This window comes from Muntiacus reevesi, chromosome 2 (assembly GCF_963930625.1).
Source record: "Muntiacus reevesi chromosome 2, mMunRee1.1, whole genome shotgun sequence".
NCBI classification, from domain to species: Eukaryota; Metazoa; Chordata; class Mammalia; order Artiodactyla; family Cervidae; genus Muntiacus; species Muntiacus reevesi.
In genome coordinates this window covers 102,691,892-102,714,212 of record NC_089250.1, presented here as the reverse complement: position 1 = coordinate 102,714,212, position 22,321 = coordinate 102,691,892, and the positions used below count along the sequence as shown (strand labels likewise).

The 22,321-nt window shown below is 37.6% G+C and overlaps 2 protein-coding genes across 2 annotated transcripts in view; one reads left to right on the top strand and one right to left on the bottom strand.

Moving 5' to 3' along the window:
• The window catches only part of CTNNA3 (catenin alpha 3), a 1,724,101-nt gene that overhangs the window by 684,760 nt on the left and 1,017,020 nt on the right, over nt 1–22,321 (top strand). The window lies entirely within an intron of this gene.
• The window catches only part of LRRTM3 (leucine rich repeat transmembrane neuronal 3), a 195,227-nt gene that overhangs the window by 172,536 nt on the left and 370 nt on the right, over nt 1–22,321 (bottom strand). The window contains exon 2 of the mRNA XM_065919866.1: nt 20,721–22,252. Coding sequence (XP_065775938.1) covers nt 20,721–22,252 — 1,532 coding nt within the window. The remainder of the gene's footprint in view (nt 1–20,720; nt 22,253–22,321) is intronic.

The window sequence follows — 22,321 nt, the reverse complement described above, 5'->3', positions numbered from 1 at the left end:
GATAAAATAAGAACAGTTAAGACAGATGTTGAAGCTGAAACTCCAATACTTTGGCCACCTGATGCAAAGAACTGACTCATTTGAAAAAACCCTGGTGCTGGGAAAGATTGAAGGTGGGAGGAGAAGGGGATGACAGAGGATGAGATGGTTGAATGGCATCGCCAACTCAATGGAGATGAGTGTGGGTAAACTCCAGAAGTTGGTGACGGACAGGGAGGCCTGGCGTGCTGCAGTCTGTGGGGTTGCAGAGTCAGACTCAACTGAGCGACTGAGCTGAACTGAACTGAAGAATTTGGATTCAGGAATAGGAGAGATGAGTTCAAATTCAATTTCTTATCCTTAGAAATAATAGTTTCTAGTAATACTAGGAGCACTAGTAGAAACAGAACAGAAACTGGTCTTGAGTGTATAACTTGAAGTTTCTATGTTTGACTTTCCCTATCTTGGAATATGAGTAAAAAGCACTCCTCTCACAGGGCTGTTGTAAGAATTATATTGGTAAGGGAAGCCTTTAGCATAGTGCCTCATAGTAAGCCATTCAAAAGAGATAGTTTTGTGTTTTTGCACTTTTCTTTTTAAAGAAAATATTATGGAAAATGCTGACAATGTCCTACGGTAAATACTATGTAGCAGAGCAAAATGACTTGTATGTACACAAGCATCCTATCTAGTGAAATGGAAGCTTACATTCAGAGTTTGCTGTCCAGTGACCGTAAGAGAAGTGCCCAGTCATACAAATCAGGATTCACATTCCAGCTGTGATTACCCTTCAATTTATTTACCTATAAGATGGGTCAAGAGCCAACTTACTGTACTGTGCAAAACTTCTGAAAGCTCCTTCCATGCTCATCATTCCGAGCCCTCCAGGGTTGCAGCTCAATATATGTTTTGTATGTGGCAGTTAAGGCAGCTTGTAATTCAGGAATGATTTTATAATGTATAGGATGGCACTTTTATGTTTCCAGTGCTGCTTTTGCCGTATAGAGTCATTCATGCATGTGTGTTCAGTCACTCTGTTGCGAGTTTTTCCAGGTGAGAATACTGGGGTGGCTTGCCAGTTCCTCCTCCAGGGCATCTTCCCAACCCAGGGATTGAACCCAGGTCTCTTACATTGGCAGGCAGATTCTTTACCACTGAGTCAGCTGGGAAGCCAGTCACATAACTGTAAATGGTAAACATTTGCTTAAAATATATGAAATATGTGAAGTGTTATTTTATGGTATGCACTGTATCCCAAACCTCTTATGACGGCTTTTGCAATGGTAAGGGAATAAGAGCTTCTCAGGCGGCTTAGCAGTAAAGAATCCACCTTCCAACGCAGGGGATGAGGGTTTCATCCCTGGTGTGACACTACAGTGCCTGGTGTCACAGAAAAATGGGACACAAATTAGCAACTAAAGAACAACAACAACAAAGGGAATAACAATCTCTTGTTTAACACACTAGAGTCTCAGCATGACTCGCACAAGTGTGACGTTAGTTCACTGAAGACGGTTATCAAGCATGTGTGTGTGTTCAGTCACTCAGTGGTCTGACTCTTTGCGACCCTTTGGACTTTAGCCTGCCAGGCTCCTCTGTCCATGGAATTATTCAGGCAAAAATACTGGAATAACCACCATTTCCTCCTCCAGGGGATCTTTCTGACCCAGGGATTGAAACCATTTCTCTTGTGTCTCCTTCACTGGAGGCAGATTCTTTACTGCTGAGCCATCAGGAAGTCTATTAAGCATATACTATATCTTAAATCCTGCCTTAAGCATGCTTGGATTATAAAACAAACACACAAACAAAATACATGTTTAAGATATATTTTCTCCCTGTAAAATTTTCCTGTAAAGATGATAATATATGGATATAACTAAATATAGCACATTAGAAAATAACAATGACTATAGAAGTAGCTAATTGTAATAGTAACAATGAAAATAATGTACAACCAAAGTTAAGGGAAAAAGAAAAATACTTTCAAGCTATAATAATCAGAAAATAGTTCATGGAAGAATTGGATTATAGTGATAAAATATAAGATGAATTTGGCAAAACAGAATGTTTCAAGCAGAAGGAAAATGTAAGCAAATCAGTGGTAGACTCTGAGGGAGATGTTCAACGAATGGTAAATTGTGATTTTGTTGGAGCATAGTGGGATAAGGGTGATTATACAAGAGAAACTGAAAGAGTGGGTTGAGCCCCAAATAAGACCAGTCCTGAGGAGATGTTAGAAGTTTCTGAGCTGTGATATGACAAGTTCACCATGCAGTGTCTGTTTTGGGGACTGATGCCTGACTGATCCACTCAGAAATCTAGTAAAATGCTTCTCCATTTCATAGTTTCAGTATCCATTCCTCCGTGTGAGCATTGTTAGCATCACAAAATATTTGAGAGAGATATCCTTTTACCTGTGTATTGGGCATGCAGGCCTTGTCAAGTTTGAGGCTGCCAGGTAATTGCCAAGTATAAACAAATAAATGGTCATTTCTGTACATTATAAGCATTTGAAATATACACAGTGGTACTCCAGTCATGTTTAATTCTACAGTTGCTGTCAAACAAACAAACAAAAAATTAACCTAACAGGTCCTAATTATTACACTGGATTTAGTGATTTTTATATTGGATTTAGTAATTTTTAAAGGGAATGTTTACGATGGGATTTTCAGGAATGATGGTTTCTAAACAAATTAATTTTTTATTTGGAAAGATATATTTAAATAAAGAAGAAATTACATAAATATGACTATTCTGTCATAGTCTGGAATAAATTTGTTCATTTTTTTTTTTGCAAGACAATATGTCTTTTTCCAGTGTGTCATAATCAAATAACTTTAACAGAAAGGAAAAAATCCACAGTTTTAATTTATCTGAACTGGAATTATTTGTTTGATCTAAAAATTAATGTAGGCATTAAGAGATCCACATTTGACATGTCCTCCTCCCCATTTCACAGAGAACATGTCACTAGAATATGTATTGGGCTATTTTGTGATACAATTTATAGAATATCACTGAATTTCTGGAAATCATTTTACTTAATTTAAATCGTGGGATCCTAGCAATGAAGGGAATAAATAACAGATTGTTATTTAATACTTTCATTTTTGTCAGTTGGGGTCATTGCTTATGTGGATTACCAATCAAGGGTAGAATACCCCCATCATTGTGGTATTCTTCCTGTAGCTATAAATATTAGAAAGAAAATGATCTATGCTGTAGCTTATGGTTAAGCTCCATAAATCAATGACTCTTGGATAAATAATGCATTAATCAAATCTTCCCTAGTAGAACTCTGAGAGCCTTGAAAATAACAATGGACCAGTAGTTACAAGATATCACAAAACAAATTTTATAACAGCTCTCTTGAAAACTAAATTCCATGTTTTCTCACAAGTACATTTATCTTTTATCCTGTTCTTGATCTAGATTTTTCCTAGACATTATCTCATCTATCCATTTCACCTAATGGAAAATACCTTCAGTCAATGCCTTCAGCAAAGCTTTATAAAAAACCTTTGTTGGGTAATGCGTTATACATCCAGTGCCTCAAAAATGAGCTTCTCAGTCATTCTGTTGACAGCCAACCAGTGTGGTGTAATCTGAACACAGCTGGAAGAGCCCTCTGCCTAAAATACATATCCCTCAGTTGGCCAACTTGGTCTAATGTCGGTGACTAAAAATTTCTCCTTAAGGGATAGCATATTTCATCAAATCAATCTATGCTCTTCCTGAATTCATCAGGATTTTTAAAATTTCAAAGATGTTTAAACAGAGAATGAAAGGAAAAGATGAACCCAAGGGTGAGGAAAGGGTTAGTTGCTCAGCTTTGTCTGACTGTGACCTCATGGACTGTAGCCCAGCAGGCTCTTCTGCCCTTGGAATTGTCCAGGCAAGAATACTGGAGTGGGTTGCCATTTCCTTCTCCAAAGGGTGAGGAAGTTATACCAAAAAGACAAGTTAAAAAGTTTTGAATACTTGTTAGAAATGTCCATCCCTTATTCTTTGGTATTTTTATCAGGAGAGAGGTGGGGGAAATGCAGGGGAGAGAGGGGGATGCTGTGGGCAGGATCAGTTGCATGAAGAAGTAGAACTAATGTCCCTTCCCCCATGGGCTCTCGTAAAGAGAACACTGTGTGATGAAGTGAAAAAATAGTTTCAATAACCTTCTACTCCTAAAGACAGTGTAGGATGCCAGTGTCTGTTTCCTAGAGTCCTTCAGTGTAAGGGAACCTTATAGCGTAAGTCAATAAATGCCGCTCTACCAGAGACCCCATTAGAGAGTAATCAGAGAATAATTGGGCCTCTGTGCACTGTCCTTAGGCCATATCTTAGAGAACTAACGATTTCGGCATTAACACCTTGGTGTGAAGTAGTTTATCCAATTGTTTTTTATACAGCTGCTAGAGTGGGGAAGGCTTTCTAGGAGATTCGCTGGTTTGGAGAGCTGAGTAGGGGATTCAGGGCTGAAAAGAAGGGCTACTGGAAAAAAAAAAAAGATTGCTTCAGTGTGCCCCTTAGAGCTGGTTCTGGCCATGACTAGATTTTAAAAGTGCAAAATAATTCGAGTTTGCATTATATTTACCAATGTTAAAAGAAAAAAAACGGGAAAAGGAAAGAAAGAAAAAAAGACAAGAGAAAATTTTGTTTTTCAGTCGCTCAATTGTATCTGACTCTTTGTCACACCCCATGGACTGCAGCACACCAAGCTTCCCTGTCCTTCACTATTTCCAGGAGTTTGCTCAAATTCATGTCCACTGAGGAAATTTTTCACTTGCAATTCCTGTCTCCCAGGATGTTCAAGGACTTCCCAGTACAGGGATCCTTGGCCATTCTTTGCATAAGAAAAGAATTAATTCTGTGTGTGGGTGGGTAGGGTTGGGGTGGAGGGACTAAGATTAGAAATCTGTAGATCTACAACTGCCCTCAACAATATGGGTGAATACCATGGAAGAATGTCACCAGAAAGAAGCTAGACTCAAAAGAGGGTACATTCTTGATGGTTCCCTTTATATAAAGTATCCTTATCTGATACCATTTACTGTTAGGATACCATTTACTGTTAGAGGATAAGGATAAGGATAAGGATACCATTTACTGTTAGAGGTAGCACTAGTGGTTAACCTTTGGAAATAGGTCTAGTGATTGGAGGAAACAGAGAGGGTTTTTGGAGTTCTGGAAATCTTCTGTTTCTTCATCTGGCTACAAAGAACACAAGAGCTCAGTATCCACTGAGCTATACATTGATAATATGTGCACTTTTCTCTGTATATATTGTAAGTCAAGCATAATTTTTGTTTAAGCTATAGAAATGTCTCCCACATAGTAGAACATTGCTAAACTAATTATGCCTCTACCATCTTTTCTCAGCTTCCCAGCATTCAGGAGAGAAATCAGTCACTATTTCCAAGGATCAAGGTAGTTAACATTGGGTTTCAGCTCCTTCCCTTGTTCACTTTCTTTCTGTTTACCCAACAGTTTTTTCACTCCCCTGTTGCACAGATGCACAAATCTGCATTTAAATAGCATCTTTAACAGTTGATGCCATTATCATCAAATAATACTTTATATTATTACACAAAATATGTATGTGTGTGTTTCAGTTCTGTGCTTACTGTTAACTGGAAGCCCATGCCAAAACCGAACAATAAAGTGGTAGAGAATCAGGGTCTAGATAGGTTTTTCAGGAGTTGTTTGGGCAAAAAAAAAAAAAAAAAAAAAAAAAAATCAGAGTAGGAAAGAACATCTTGAAAGTCTGTCATAGAAAGATACAATATATTAGAATGGTATAGTCACTTTTTAACTTCAGACAGTAATTTCTTTCTTTATATGCATTCAAGTGTAAAAAAAGTCTAATAAGATTTTATACTTCAAAGTCATTAACTAACTGATTAACTAATGAATCTACATAACAGCTGTATGAGGTTTGTGTTAAATATCTACTACTTCACAGCTCTTGTGTCATTTAGAAATTCTTACAGCTCTTTTAATCTTTGCTCTTTTCAAAGTCTTTGAAAAGAACTAATTATTATCATGTCTCCAGTGAAGGGCATGTATCAAATTTCTCTCTTGAGAAGAGAAAACTCAATGCTTTATGAAGTGACTTTCCAAAATCAGTCAAATAATTCAATGGCTTTCTTGGTGATATGGCTCCAAATTTCAAATATCCTTTGCCACTTGTTATGTTTTATTTGCTTTGAGGAAAAACAAAAGTTCACTTGTATGCCTGCATGTAGTAGGTGCTCAGTACATATCCATTGAAATTATTTTATTGTGACTTTTTGGATAAGTTGCTTTGAATAATTCAGTCATTATTTCTCAGACTAAATTAGAGTTTTTGAAAACACAATTAATAGTGTGTTCCTTTCCTCCAAAAACCTAAATTATTTTCCACTAGAAATGAATTAGCTATTAAGTTATATAGACCATTTAATTGCTACAACAGCATGTTTCCTTCAGTACTGAGCGTGGGGGGATGTGATATGTCCATGTTTGGGAGACAAAAATGGAAAGAAAGACATATAGACAAACATTGCTGCTGCTGCTGCTAAGTCGCTTCAGTCGTGTCCGACCCTGTGCGACCCCATAGGCGGCAGCCCGCCAGGCCCCCCGTCCCTGGGATTCTCCAGGCAAGAACACTGGAGTGGGTTGCCATTTCCTTCTCCAATGCGTGAAAGTGAAAAGTGAAAGTGAAGTTGCTCAGTCGTGTCCGACTCTTAGAGACCCCATGGACTGCAGCCTACCAGGCTCCTCCGTCCATGGGATTTCCCAGGCAAGAATACTGGAGTGAGGTGCCACGGCCTTCTCCACAGACAAACGTTAGAGATATTTAAAGAGATATTTTGAAAGGCAATGGTCAGTTCTTCAAGTAACATTTGTGAAAAGGAAATGATGCTGAATTACTAGATAAAGACAATACTAAGATCAAAAAATTTTATTCTGATGCTTAGCAAAATTATGGAAAAACCTTAATATGGAAATTTCATTAGTGGATGTTAATAGAGGATTTTCAAATTTCTGGGGAGCCCTATTTGGGTTTAATTTAATTTGTTAGTTAGGCTCCAGGAATATTTAATCATTTTCTATAGATTGTGGGCTTCTTAATTTAAATGGTTAATATGGGAACTTTGACTTTGCTATTCATATCAACTCACTGTGTTGCAAGAACAGCTAGTGAAAGAGAGGAGAATAACTTCTATTGAGCACTTGCTTGCCCACAAACATGTCATCTCAATTTATCCTCAGTTGCCCTGAGATGTGAAGCCCTGTTCCCAGTTTACAGATGAGAAAACTGACTGGATGCCGTGCTACTGGTCTAACTGATTCAAAGGCTGTAATTTCTCCCATGCCAGGAAATAAACGTAGTCTTCCATGAACTGATTTAATTTGAATACCTGCAGGCCACATCTATCTTAAACTGCTTCTGCAGGTATTCATCTGGGCACGCTGATGTACTGATTTAATAAAAACTTAGATATAAGAACCTTTTCTGTTTTTCGTTGTTGTCGGCCCCGTCTTTCAGTCATGCCCAGCTCACGCGGCTGGAATTCTGGCTGGCACCGGCAGTGCGGGCAAGGCCGCAGCTGTTGCATCCCCTCCTCCCATGCTCATCATGAGTTCTGCAAATGAGCCCTGCAGACTGGTATTGCGTTCTGCAGTTTATTTGACAAATAGCTTTTGTGGCCTTTGATTTTTCATATCACTCATAAATTCTGGCAACAGACGGGCTGTTAGTCAGATTCAAATTCCATACATTTGAAAGGATAGAGCTGAAGATTTCTGCATTGAAAGTGGACTCTACCCTTAAGATTTATTTGTAAATTTTACTGAAAACTGCTTTGAGAGGAACCTCGGATAGTCTCTTGGTGCTGCTTAACTGCAAATTCTTTCCATCCTTGTGCCATAAATCTTGATAATACGTCTTTTAAAATGTGCCTGAGAAATGTATTTTGTGTTTATAGCGCTGGATTTTTAGTGAGTCAAATTGTGCTCCGGCAGTATGTTTGCCTCTTCACGTTCTGTGTGACAGTGGAGGAAAATGGAGACTTCGGTCATTCAGCTGCAGACTCTAAGAAAGCCTGTTGTAACTGTGCATTTTAATTAACCAAATCAGCTGAGGAAATGTTGTCTCTCAACTGTGGTGTAGCTGTCTGCCTTGTAAAGTACCTCCCTGGATAAACAGAGGACTTCTATTTATTAAACTGCCTTTCCCCCATGGTCTTTAGGAGTGTTGGGTTTTTTTCTTTTTTCTTAAATTACAGGTGGAGAAGGTTTAATTAACTCTAAAATGATTCTCCAGGAAACTCAGTTGCATTTTTTACAACACACTTTGAGCTACAGTATAGTTACTGCAGGATGCCTGCTGTGATTGGAGCACAGAGAAACATTTATTCACCTAAATTTTGTTTTTGTCATGTTACCAGAGATGGCATCTGCACTTGGGTACAGTTGAAATACAAATTGAAGATCAGATACTTAAAAAAAAAAAACAAACCACAAAACTAATCAGTGGGCTACTGTGAGCTGAGTGAACAAAATGGGAATAATTTAACCACTGATTATTTCTGCACAACACACTGCTGGATGTTAAACTGAGTTAAGTATGAGGAGACAGTTGTGGCTGAAAGAGTTATGTGCAAATTTGACCTCTGGAAATATAATTTGTGAGCCTGGTATTGAAAACTGCTGAATACATCCTGCTGCAAAACTTCTTGCCTATGTGATTGGTTATGGGTTAGTTAAGCAATGAGTTCCTTCATTCAGCTATTAACCATGCAGAATATTTTGAACCTATAGTAGATTAGTGATTTCAGAACAGTGGTTTTTCATGTCTTCAAACTATGTGCCATGGAGTCCAGGGCCCTCTACCTGATCTAGATCAAGCAGATTCCAATACTGAAGATTGAAAGTAGAACAAGAACTCAACCACTTCTTATATTTCTTTCTTTTAAACAAGGTTAGAAACAAAATTTTTTCTTTTTAAAATTAACCACACAGTATCTCTTAAGCAAGAGAGATAAATGTTAGAGGTAAAAAGTGATGTAAATATTTGTAGTAAAACCTGGAATTGATAACTAGGAGAGGGACTAAGGAATGTAGTCTTTGGGATTGACAAATATACACTGTTGATACTATGTATAAAATACACAACTAATGAAAACTCACTGTATAGTTCCAAGAACCTGACTCAGTGCTTTGTGGTGACCTAAATGAGAAGAAAATAAAAAAAGCGGCAGGGGTGGGATGGGGGGAGGGCGGGGGGGTGGGTGATGTGTTTGCATGTAGCTGATTCACTTTGCTGTATAGTAGAAACTATCACATCATTGTAAAGTAATAAAAATTAATTTCAAAAAAATCACTGAAAATACAATTAAATTAGCCTAGGGTTTCAAATAGAAGATAAGAAAAATGGACTGTGAAGTTCTCAAAAACCCTCATAGTTACAAGTTTTATGACTAAAGAAAGGTTTCATTTCAATTCTCTTAGTACATATGTTCCAAAAATGAATCTGTTTCATTGATGGCAAAGATTACCATGGTCCAGAGACTGAGTGATACCTTACATGAAAAGAAATACTTGGATGTTCTGTTATAATAAATCTTCCCTGCCTTTACAAATCACAATTAAAATGTGACTTAAAAGTATATTAGAGAGGGATATAATTTCTATTTAAAAGTATATTAGAGAGGGATATAATTTCTATTTCTAAAATTAAACTACAATTTACAAAATTACAGTTTTTCATTTATAGAACTAAACAAAGCTGTTGAATACAAATAGATTTTTGACTCCCTTTTGAATTAAATTATTAGACTATGTTATCTTAATTATTATTTTCTAAAAGAAAAAAAAAGCCATTAGCATTGGTTAATTTTCCTATTAACCCAGTCAGAAGGTACATAGTCAAATGGTATAAATTGACTTATCGATAAAAGTTGGATAGAGGGAAAAATTGAAAGATATTTTAACAGGTGGTGAGAGAGAGAAAAGAAATTCAGTGGAAAGGTGTAAGATGATGAACAGGAAGGAGGAAAGAAAACACCCATCAGCTGGCAGAAGCTTCAGTCCTCTATAATCGGTTGTGCTTTCTGCACAATCAATGTTCAGGAGGTTAAAAAAACAAAAAAACTGACCATTTCTAATTGTCAACTTCTAAGTATTTGATGTTCAGTCTTCAGTAGAATAGTTACTTTGAAAATGTGTATAATTGGTAAGCTGAAGACATCTGACTTGGTCTCTGTATAGTGTAGTGTGGTCACTTTATTTGGAAAGAGGACAGACTTTGGGATGTGTCTAAAGTAGAAGCCTTGTGGCACTAGGCCTGGGATCAGGAGACGTCCATGCTAACGCGAAAAGGACCTTTCCCAAGAAGCAGTGGGTGAGGGCAGTCACAAGCATATGGCCTTTACAACAAAAGTTGACTATCCAACCTTCACTAAAATCAAGATATGTTCATCCTTTGAATTAAATATTCTTTATTTGTCTCATAATACTTTACATACCAGCCAAAATTGTTGTCAGATTATTTACAACTTAGAAGCAATTGAAACCTAAATATGAATCTTGAAAACCATAGTTTTGTAAGAATAATTTTTGAAATCAACTGATAAATGAGAAGAGGGTGACAGGAGGGTCTGAAAGGGAGAGGAAAGTCATTTCTCATAAGGAAACAGCCTGAGTAAAGGCGTAAGGTAGGAGAGCACAAAGGTCCATGCAGTCAAAGCTGTGGCTTTTCCAGTCATGTATGGATGTGAGGGCTGGACCATGCAGAAGGCTGAGCACTGAGGAATTGATGCTTTTGAGCTGGAGAAGGCTCTTGAGAGTCCCTTGGACTGCCAGGAGATTAAACCAGTCAATCTTAAAGGAGATCAACCCTGAATATTCACTGAAGAACTGACGCCGAAGCTCCAATACTTTAGCCACCTGATATGAAGAACTGACTCATTGGAAAAGACCCTGATGCTGGGAAAGGTTGAAGGCAAAAGGAGAAGAGGGCGGCAGAAGATAAGATGGCTAGATAGTATCATTGACTCAATGGCCACGAATTGGAGCATATTAGAAGATAGTGGGGGGCAGGGGAGCCTGGTGTGCTGCAGTCCCTGGGGTTGCAGAGTCACACACGACTTAGCAAGTAAACAGCAACAGGGGAAGCACAGGCTGCTTCAAGGACTGGCCAGTGTCCGAGCAAAGGGAACGGTGTGGGAATAAAGGTAAAGATGTTGCTGGACTATGGTGGGAGATCAGGACTTGGGTTTTTATATACCATGTTACCCTTCAGTATTAACTGTGTGCCCCTGAGGTTTTGGCAGTTAAGATTCTATTTCTTGAAAGTTGGCCAGATATGTTTTTTATTCCATATAAAAATAGATAGGGCTTCCATTGTGGCTCAGCTGGTAAAGACTCTGCCTGCAATGCAGGATACCTTTTGATCCCTGGGTTAGGGAGATCCCTTGGAGAAAGGAAAGGTTACTCTGGCCTGGAGAATTCCATGGACTGTATAGTCCATGGGGTCTCAAAGAGTCAGACATGACATAATGAAATACAGCTATTAAAGCATACTGTTGTACAGAAACTTTTAGCAATTTGAGCTAATGAAATGAAGTAGTAGATTACAGTTATGTGCCAAGCTTTATACTAAGTGATTTTTATCTAAGTCATCTCATTTAATCATCATAGGATATTTGTGAGTATTAAATAATTAAATTAAATAATATACACAGTGTGCCAAAACAAAGTACATAAAAATATTCAAGAAACGCTGATTCTTTGTCCTGTTGTGACAACCCTGTAATTCTTATATTATTTTACACATTTTCATTTTTAAGATGAAGAAGTTAATAGTCAATATTTGGCAGTTATTAAGTCCCAGAACCAGTCATACTGGTTCATCCCGGATCCATAGCCCAAGTTCTGTCTTATATATAGTATTGTCTCTCTGTGAAGAAATCTAAGGAGAAATTCTGTGTATAATGGTAATTCACTGAGAAGATTTCTCAGACTATAGTTTACTGAATGAAACATGGATTATTTGCCCTGCCTTGGTTCCTGTGGGAAGGCTCCGCTTCATGTTTGAGAAAAATATAGAGGTATCTACAAAGAATGATTTCAGAGGGGCTGGCAAAGCACCTTTGCCCTCAGAAGCATAACCCCAGCTCTTAGTATATGACTTTGTTACCTTTAGTAAAAGGTTTTAAAAATTTTTTTTTTTTAATCTCAATTAAAGTGTGAGTGTCCTTGGGAGAGATAATGATACTAGTCGAGATCTGGGGATATATTTTGGGTAAGGAGGACAAAACCAAGAAAGCCCTAGGTAGTCCTGGATGGAGTAATTTCAGTGTACAAAATCCTAAGTGGAGGGAAGGTCTGGGAATTGGAGGCAGGGAAGATCGAAGGCAGACATCTCAGACTTGACTAGATTGCACTCTAGAGACAAAGCCAGTCAGTTTGTCTGATCACTCCAATCACAAAATTGATGAATTGCCCTGTGACTTTCTGACAGGTTCAAAATGTGAGCGGAGTTTCTAGCAAAGCCAGCAGTATTATACTGCAAGAGAACTGGGAAAATATCTTCAGGGATGGAAGAAAACAATTAAAGAAGAAACAAAAGAAACATCTGTGTTAGAAGTCAAAACATTTAAGAATTGTGAAGCTTAAATTTAAGAATATGGTGGTAAATGTGGAGAGTAAAACAGATATCAGGAAAGTGAAATAAAAAATGTCCACTATTTACCATCATTGTTAAGATTAAGAAATACAGAACATGAGCTTTGGACTCTATGTTTTGTCTATCTTGACCTTTTCTTTTTAATTTATAACTAGCGTAATGCTTTTGCATTTCAGTTTCAGTGTAAACTAAAAGAGACCCCACACATCTCTCTGCGTTAGACCATAAAAACAAGCAATGTGGAACCCATAGAAACTTACATAGATTTTTACATTTTACTACTCAGTTCTCCCCATAAAAGTCCATAGGACTAAGTGCATGCTGCCTTTTAATGACATAAAATAGGCCAGAGTGGGTGCCACAGACTGGGAAGATGACTGTACTGGCAGATTAGATATAACTAGCAGAGGGATATCCTCATGGGAACTTACTAGAATTCATTTCCTAATATGGGCTGGAGAAGTATATTTTGGTTTGAGAAGCCTTGTGTGGGTAGGGTTTGAATGATTTTAGGGCAGTCCTGTAAAGAAGGGACAAGATTTAGGATTAATGGATGAAACTTGTCAAAGAAGAGAGTCAATGTAAAACCTCTGTTCTTATATTAAAAGACATATATATATAAACATTCCTGCACATAATAAGAAGTCAAGTGTGCAAAAATATACATACACATAAACAAATGTGTGGTAAAATGTTAATAATCATAGGAAGGGTAAGTATTCTTCCCCCCGCCCCAAGCATCTAAAAGAGTCCTAGCTTGGTGGAAAACACAAAATATATATGTAGTAGGGCCTCTACCATATTAAATAGATCTTTAATTATTCCATTTAATTGTAGTTCAGTGATGTTACCTAAACTTTCTTAGGGTAAATGACAATACTCCAGCCAAATATTTATAGGCTTTAACTTTGAAATTTCATATAAATTGCTCAGAATCCCTTTCATAAACCGATGAAAGACAAGCCAACACTGATCCTAAAGTGCCTGGTTAGCTTTCAGATGTCTTAGAGAGTTTATAGGAGCTTCCCTAGTGGCTCAGGTAGTCTGTCTGCAATGCAGGAGACCTGGGCTTACTGTTTTAAGTTATCCCAGGTTTATTAGAGAGTTTAAAGTCACTCTACTACTTCAAGATCAATGTGGTACATTCTGTAAATCTCCTTTAAACATTGTTGTGAGATGCTGGTTGAGGGCATCAAAAAGGGGGTAAGCATGTTCATTCTTGCAGAGAGTATACCAGATCAATATTAATGATAAGGAACACTTTTTAACTACACATATGGACCACCAAATTGAAGCCATGATCACCACTCACTATACTATATAGCCTCACTATCTGAAGATATTATCTTTTTACCTCTACTTCATCAATAAGTTTGAACCCCAAGAATGATGAATAAGGATTTATACTTAATTGAACTCCTCTTTTGCTGTTTACTGGCAAAATGTATTTTATACCCTGAATAGATGTAATTAGTGCAATGAAGCTTTAACATAAATTGCCTTTTTAACTATAGTCTTTGCCTTATCATTGTGTTTGTGAGGCCCCCCAAATATGCATTTCTTCCCTGCAAAAGACAAAACTCTGATTGTTGGTAGGTGGTTTTAACTGATGACATGTAGTTGAGTATTCCCATTGATAAAGTCCTGTATTTTGTTTCTAGGAGTTAGTTAATTAAAAAGGAAAACAACATAGCTCAGATGGTAAAGAATCCACCTGCAATGCAGGAGCCCCTGGTTTGATTCCTGGGTCAGGAAGATCTGCTGGAGAAGGGATAGGCTACCCACTCCAGTATTCTTGGGCTTCCTTTGTGGCTCAGCTGGTAAAGAATCTGCCCGCAACGCAGGAGACATGGATTCAATCCCTGGGTTGGGAAGATCCCCTGGAGAAGAGAAAGGCTACCTACTCCAGTATTCTTGCCTAGCAAATGGACTAACAATCCATGGGGTCCCAAAGAGTTGGACATGACTGAGTGACCTTCACTTTCACTTTCAAGCTGTAATACTTAGCCAGATTGGTAATGAAACTATATTTCTTTTTTCTTCTAATGAAAATCAGAAGATACTGTAGAGGTGGTTTGTAAACTGTAGAGGAAAGGGAGAAGGGTCAGCCAGAATTACATTTCGCTTTATGGTCTAATTTTTAAATTGAAGATACAATGCTCCTTTGAGTAAGTTGACTAATTGTGTTGATTTACATGAGGGAAGACTTTTTTGTGTTACATAGGAAGTAGGGAATAATATAAGAGTGGGAGAAAGGAATAGATGATTTCCCCCCCCCCCCCCCCCCCGCCCTGGAGCAGGGGAAATGAGACTCCCTGAAAGTAAAGAATTGTCAAGAAAGTTACCAATTTTTCTTTTTTTCAATAAAATGGATTGTTTTTGCTTGGTCTTAGCTCTTGTTCTCTCTGTGTTCCTTAAATTTTCCTTACATGTTCAGGATACCCAACTCAAGCACATATACCAATAATCCTATGAAGGTAGAGTTGCATAAAATTTAAAAATGCTTTCCTCCCCCCCCCATTGAAAACCCCCATCCTCTCTCTGTTCTCAAAAGATTTCACAGAAAAAGATTCCATAGACACTCAGCTGTCAGGGAGGAGGAACAGTTTTCTACTTAAATTATAAGAATTTTGGGAATACATCTGCTGCATCATACTTGGTAAGAAATGCTACATTCAGTAGAGAAAGATTTTTGATTACATTGATCATTTTTTTTTTTGATGAAAAACCCACAAAGAGTACTCTTAAGTTTTTAATTTTTCATAAATGAATGTTATTATTCACAAAAAGTCTTTGTATTTTTATGCTACTTTTTTAATCCAGTGATTTTCAATAGCAATAACTGATAGATTAAAGTCAATAGCAATTGCTATACTGGAAGGAAATTTTGGATACTCTTTCATGGGGGGGGAATAAAACAGAGTATATGTCATGTAATCAACACCTGGAATATGTGCTAACCCCATGTAACATGTTAGAAGCAATTACTTTTTGCTCAATAATGATGTCATCTTGCCACTTTGCAAGATATATTTGTAAAGTGTAAAGTCATTAAGGGCTCAAAATAGTGCTACTGAAGAGGGGAACAGGGCAAGTAACAGAAGTTAATTGAAAGCTTTTGTTGTCATGACATTTTTGGGGACAAAATTAGAATTTTGACTTAGTTGGATAAATTTGATTCACTCTTCTCTGGTTGGTATCTATTTATGTTTATTGTATATTATGGTCATTATTAATAACTCATAGACTTAGATAACATTGGGTGGAAGAAACTTCTTTATGGAAAATAAAGATCAAAGACATTAAGTTCTAGACTCATGGCCAAGTCTCAGAATTCATATTAATGTAAATGGATTTAGGTTTCTGTTATATAGAGATTAGTAATGTCTTTCTAGCCCAGGCCAAACAGAGAACACCTGCAAACATAGCTGATCATTTTAATAAATGCTCTTTGAAAATAGTAAGTAATTGACATTTTAGAGTTTACAAAGAATTGCTCACATTTTGTTCTCCCAATAACCATATGAAGTCAGTAATATTTACTCGTTTTACAGATGGGAAACTTCAGGTTCAGAAAAGCTAAGGGATTTCCCTGGGATTACCTGATTTACAAATGTCAGAGAAATTTTAATTTAAGGTCCATACAGTGCCCTGTTATATATGACTGTGATATTTTCCTTAAATTAAAAGAGTCATAAACTCTTTTTATGTAGATTATCTCTGTAGTATTTCTACTGTATTCTACTGACTATAAAATCACTGATGATTTTGGAGAGTAGGCAAAAGTGGGTCTAATTCTATAGGCAATTATGGTTAGATTCCAGAAACTGACTTTCACCATGTTATTTTATTAGTTCTCAAGAGTCATTTAATACAACCTATTTAGCTTCCATTAGTTCTGTTTTTCTTATGACATTTGTAATTAAAATTCACTGATACTATTTTTCACGTTAATAGTTTCTTCCAGCTGCCTCTAATTTTTAATATAGGTAGCTAACAGGATACAAGTATAGCAAAACTCCATGGGTTTGCTACAGATCCAGATTCTAATGAGAATCCAGGGGAAAAGAAATAAAAGAAGCAACACTGTTTCTGAATTTTTCATTTCTCATGGCTCAGTTCTCATTTGTCATGTCTGGAACTCATTTTGTCTTAGTCTTCATAGCCTGATGCTTGTTTCTGATGCTGGTCTAATCCACACTTTAAATAAACTATTTAAGTTCTCTTCTTGGTAAATGTCAAGGGAAGAGAAGATACTTCATGCACCTTCAGCATCCTAAAATCCTTGCCAGTTCTACAAATTTGACTCTGCATTATCCTTCCCCAGAAGGAGACCATAATTTCATTATCTATGAATCATCACCTCTTAGACTGTAACATCATTGTCAGAGAGCCTAATAGAACCAGTGTTCAGCTGACTGAAAAGGCGGAGGGAGGGAGAGAGCACCGGGGCAAAGAACAGGTCACTGCATGATCAACAAGCTGAAGCATTCTAGAGCCGGAAGGGGAGGCCGCCCTCATTCCACAGCTCAGACACTCCTGGCTGGTAAATAACTGATACTGGTTCTTTCAATATTAATATTGAAATTTGTTTCCCCCAACCCAAATTACATTATATTTGAGTGTTCTACCTATGTAAATACTCCCACCTACTGATATTCGGCCAATGCCGATGATTTTAAATACATTAAAGTATTTCTTATCTATTTTTGTGTTCTGTTATTACTTGTTCTTCATCATAGGACATTTATTTCTAGCCCTCAGTTCCAGTTCTGTGGCCTCTGGGCATTACTAAGTAAGTCAATGTACAAAATATAAAGTCACAATGTTACACTATAACTATGTTTCCAAGGGGGAGGAATTAAATAAAAGTAAAATTGGATTCATGTATCAAAACCTATATGCTGAAAACCACACTTACATAGGAATTTAGGATGAAAACTAACAGAATGTTTGAATAGCTGTGGTTAGTCTAACCAGCCACTGGAGGTCACTGCTGCTCCATAGAAATACAGTTTACTGCCTCCCTGTCTGGTTAGGTAGTTGGTTCACCAAATTAAGTTAAAAAAAAAAAAAGGTTTAAATTATTTGAAAAGATGTAATGTCAACATCTTTAGAAAATATAAACTAATTTAAAAGGAATATATCTTGGATAAGTATTGCTTGGAAGACTGTGGCATTCTGAATATATTAACTCCATGCTGCGGTAGCACTGTGTGTACTGGGGCTCATAAAAATTAGAAGAAAAAAAACATACTTTTCAAACACTAAACTATATTTCCTCTCTCTCTGGTAAAGCATTCAAAGACTGAATCCATTCTGCATTGACGCATCTCTGTTGTATAGTTCAACAGGTCAGGCTGTTTACTTAACTGTTGTCTAGTTGGGGCAGAAAATGAAATATCAACGAATATGCACTGAGTTTAAAATACTTATGAAGATAGATTTATGGCTTGCAGTCCAAAATTTGCCATGGGGTGGGTGTGAAGACAACAAATTTTGAGCAGGAGAACATTAACCAGTCAGCTTTGCTAAATTTATAGTGGTGAACTAGTGATTGTCTAACCTACAAGAATTATATACTGAGAACTAGAGATGCTTCATTCCCAAAGAGAGGGAAAAGAATTTTTTTATAATTTCATGTTCTGAATCAAAAATTACAATCTAAGGAATTTTACTTGGTTCTTCTCTAGTATTAAATTTATATATAGCTAAAGTTAGGCATTAAAAAATGACCAGCCTTCAAATTTTGGTTATTCATGTAATCTTAACACACCAAGTGGTTTTGAATTTTAGAAACACTTTTAAAACAACAAGCATATTTTATATATACTAGCAGTACCACAGCATTGAGAATTTTCAAAAATTTCAAAATATAAAGGTAAATATACCTTGCCTAAATTTATTTGGTACCCATGACAAATGAGGCAGAAGTTCAAATCAAAGAATAGAAAGGGGCTTTTTCACTTTAACACTGCATTTAATTAATACAATCATCTTTAGTACAGGTAAAAATGAGGCTGACCAAAGAAAATTTCTTTTTTTAGATGAAATATGTATTTACTGACATTTTATGAAAAATGTAAAATTACAACTTCAGTGAAAAACATCACAGTAGGTTCAGTCATTCAGTTCATAGTACTGTGAGGAATTATTTGCATTATTAATCACTTGGGAATCTGGGACTATTTGCAATTAATAAATGTATATCCAACAGTTATCCATGGACAAATATTTTATAGCTATGATGCTTCTCTGAACTGGTATCTATTTAAGATTTAATCAAAATCAAAGTACCTTGAAAAATCTACTTTAGATGTTCCTTTTTCTTTATTGCTTATAAAAGTATGATTTTTATAATCTGGCTTCTTTGCAATTGTATCTCATGGTGACTTGCCTAGATTTTTCCTCTCAGCATATGAAAAGCCTCCAAACTATATAAAAATGCTGGTAAAAATAGCCATTTACTTTTTCTTTTTTGCTGCAGCGATTCTGTTTTGAAAGAACAGGGGCATGGTTAAAGACATAGGGCTTGACAAGTCAAATTAAATGAAACAGGCTCAGTGTTGCAATTTGTGATTTTTGCTCCCATAATGGGATTGTTCATTTTAGAGAATGAAAAGCAGACTAAAGACATTTTTCTAAAATCTAAATGAACTGTAGTCAAAGTTACTTAAATACAGAAGCTATGATATTTGTGCTGCAGTCAATAAACTTTCACCATCGACATAAAAACATGCGTGCAGCTTGCATATTGCCAGCAGGGTCTGTACAGATTCATACTGATGAATGGAATTCACAATACAGATGAACATGGGGACACTGTAACATTAGCGCTGTAACATCAACAATAGAGAAACAAAAGGCAACTGCCATGGGGTTGGTCTTTTTTTCTTGTAAGATTTATTTTATCTTATTAAGGTGTTGTCAAAACTATCCTTTTCAATGGGTGGTGGAATTTGAGCCTTAAAATGTATTGTCTACACCTCTGGATGAAATGTCAGTCATCAGGGGACTGGCCTGTGTGCAGGGCATATAGTGAAACACAGCAGGACAGCCTGACAAATCCCCAACAGAAGGACAGACAGAGCTCACGATTCCACTCCCTACATCAGGGTCCTAAAAGAGCTGGAAAGAGAAATTCTGGTAAGCTTCTAAGCACATGCGTTTAGCAAGCTGCATTCCCGTTTGCAAGCCTCATCTCTGAAAACTTAAGGTGAGGATGTGTGGAAAATTCTGCCTCCTCAAATTTGCCTCTTTCCTATTTTATTTATTTATTTATTCACTCATTTTGGATATGTGGAGGCTAAAAGAAATTGACAGTGAAACCTCTACTGTGATTTTTACAGAGATGGATTTCAGAGACAAGGCTTCAAGTCTAAACTTTGTGTTTTTACTGTCTCCTCACATTTTGCAGTCATCTACTTGCAACAATTTAACCCTTCCACAGTTTTCCTTAGGCTTGCTTTATTGTAATTCAAACACGTCTGAAAACTGCTTCTGGTGCTGCTTTAGCAGAGCACCGGTCTTTCAATAGTTTCCTGCAATTTTCTTTTTAAGCTAGGCGTTATTTTAAGACTGCCCCTAAATGTTCCTATAATCAAGTCATCTCCTAGAATCAGTTTCAGCTCCAAGTACCTGGGATCATTCAGGTTTTCCTTGATTTACCAATGAACTGCAAGCCTTCTAAAACTGTAAATTTGGTCCTCCCAGAAGGAGAATAACAGCAGATGTGAGGGATCACTTATGAAAGAAGTTTTATCTTAAAACAAGTGTGACATTAATGGAATCAATAAAAGGTTGTATACAATAGGCATTATATTAAACCAGAATTCAAGCTTCACATTGATTGTGGTATTTAAATTTCAATGGGTTAACTATGTCTGAAGGGAAAATGACCCGTATTATGAATGTACTGAAACAGACGGGAAGGAAGGACTTCGCCAGCAGAGGGAGAGGGAGAGGGGTGGGGAGAGGGGTACCACGTTCCCTTTATAGTCCCCAGAGTTCAATAAAGCACCACTTATTTCCCAGCTTTTAAGAGCGCTTTGATCACAATGGTTCATACCTCGCACTCCCTGGAGCCTGATTTGCTATAGGTGCAGGGTCCCGTCCCGTTCAGCAGCATCTCGCTGGTCTCTGTGTTGGTGGGTTTATAATCTACGTAAAATTCCTGGGTGCTGGGAGTCATTTGCTTTAGGGACTGTCGTTTCTTTTTCCTGTGTCTTCTCATGAGGGAGCGCTGCTGCAGCTGCTTCATGCTGGCAGGATACCGCTTCCACGACACGTAGATGACGAGCAGGATGACAAGCACAGACAGGAAAAGGGCCACGCTCCCTGCGATGATTTTATGAAAAGAGATGTGCTCAGTGTCAGCATCAGTCTCGGGGCCAGGCTCCGTGGCCCCCACCGTGGGGGGCAAAGGGGGCTTGCTTTCATGCTTCGGCCTGGGGAGCTTGGGCTTAAACGTTGGCTTGGGGAGCGCCCTGGCCAGATCAAACCTCTCTGTGGTACTTTTGCCACAGATGCTGTAGTTCTTCACTGCATCAATCACATTTACTCCTTGCAGCTCTTTGGGACTGGCACAGATAATTGTATTCTCCCTCAGTCCTTTAAAACTTTTCAGCCAGTTTACCAGGGAACAAATATTTCTGCTGCATTCCCATATATTCCCGGCAAGACTGATGTCATTGAGGGATATCCAAGAATCCAAAATCTCTTGACCAATAAATGTGAGCTTGTTGGAATCCAGGTTGAGGCGCTGCAGATTTGGGACGCACTGGAAAACACTAGGTCCACTAAAAGCTTCGATCTCATTGCCTGATAAATCAAGCCTTTGTAATGAGCTCCAGGTCCAGGACATGGTCTGTCCTATGACACTGATTTTATTCCACTGCAAGTAAAGGTTCTGAAGGCTCACCAACCTTGGAAAAAGGGCCAGATTGAGCTTAGAAAATTGATTGTGCTCCAGGTGAAGTTCTTTGAGTCTGATCATACCAGCAAAGACATTCCTGGCTAAACTTCGGATCCGGTTGTATCCCAGGTCCAGAAGTTCCAGGTTGCGGCAGTCTTGGAATATTCGCACTGGGATGGTTCTCAGGGAGTTAGACCGGAGATGTAAGCTCAGCAGCTTTCGCAAGCCCCGAAACTGTTCAGATCCCAGAGAATGCAGCTGATTGTAGGACAGATCCAAGTTCCGTAAATTTGTCACAGGTCTGAAGGTATTGTTGAGAAAATAGGAGATTCTGTTGGAACTCAGAATCAACTCTTTGAGTCTGCGTATTCCATTAAAAGCATTCTCATCAATATTGCTGATATGGTTATGGTCAAGGTACAGCCAGGTGAGCTGGTTGAGCCCTTTGAATTGATTATACTTAAGTTTTTGAAGGCTATTATAGCGAAGGGACAGACCTAAGCAACCAGCAGATATACTTGAGGGTATCTCCTGTAATTTCTGAGATTCACAGTATACCATTTTGCCTTCACACCTACAGCCCTTAGGGCATCCTCGTTCAGCAGAAGAAAGCATTGTCAGTAAGACAGTGGGGGCTATAACCAGTGCTACAGCTGATCCGCTCAGTAGCCTAATTACATTGAAACCTGGAAATAAAAACAACTTAGAAAAGTTATCCCCCCAAAAAAGAATGAATTTATTTTTTAATCAAGCAA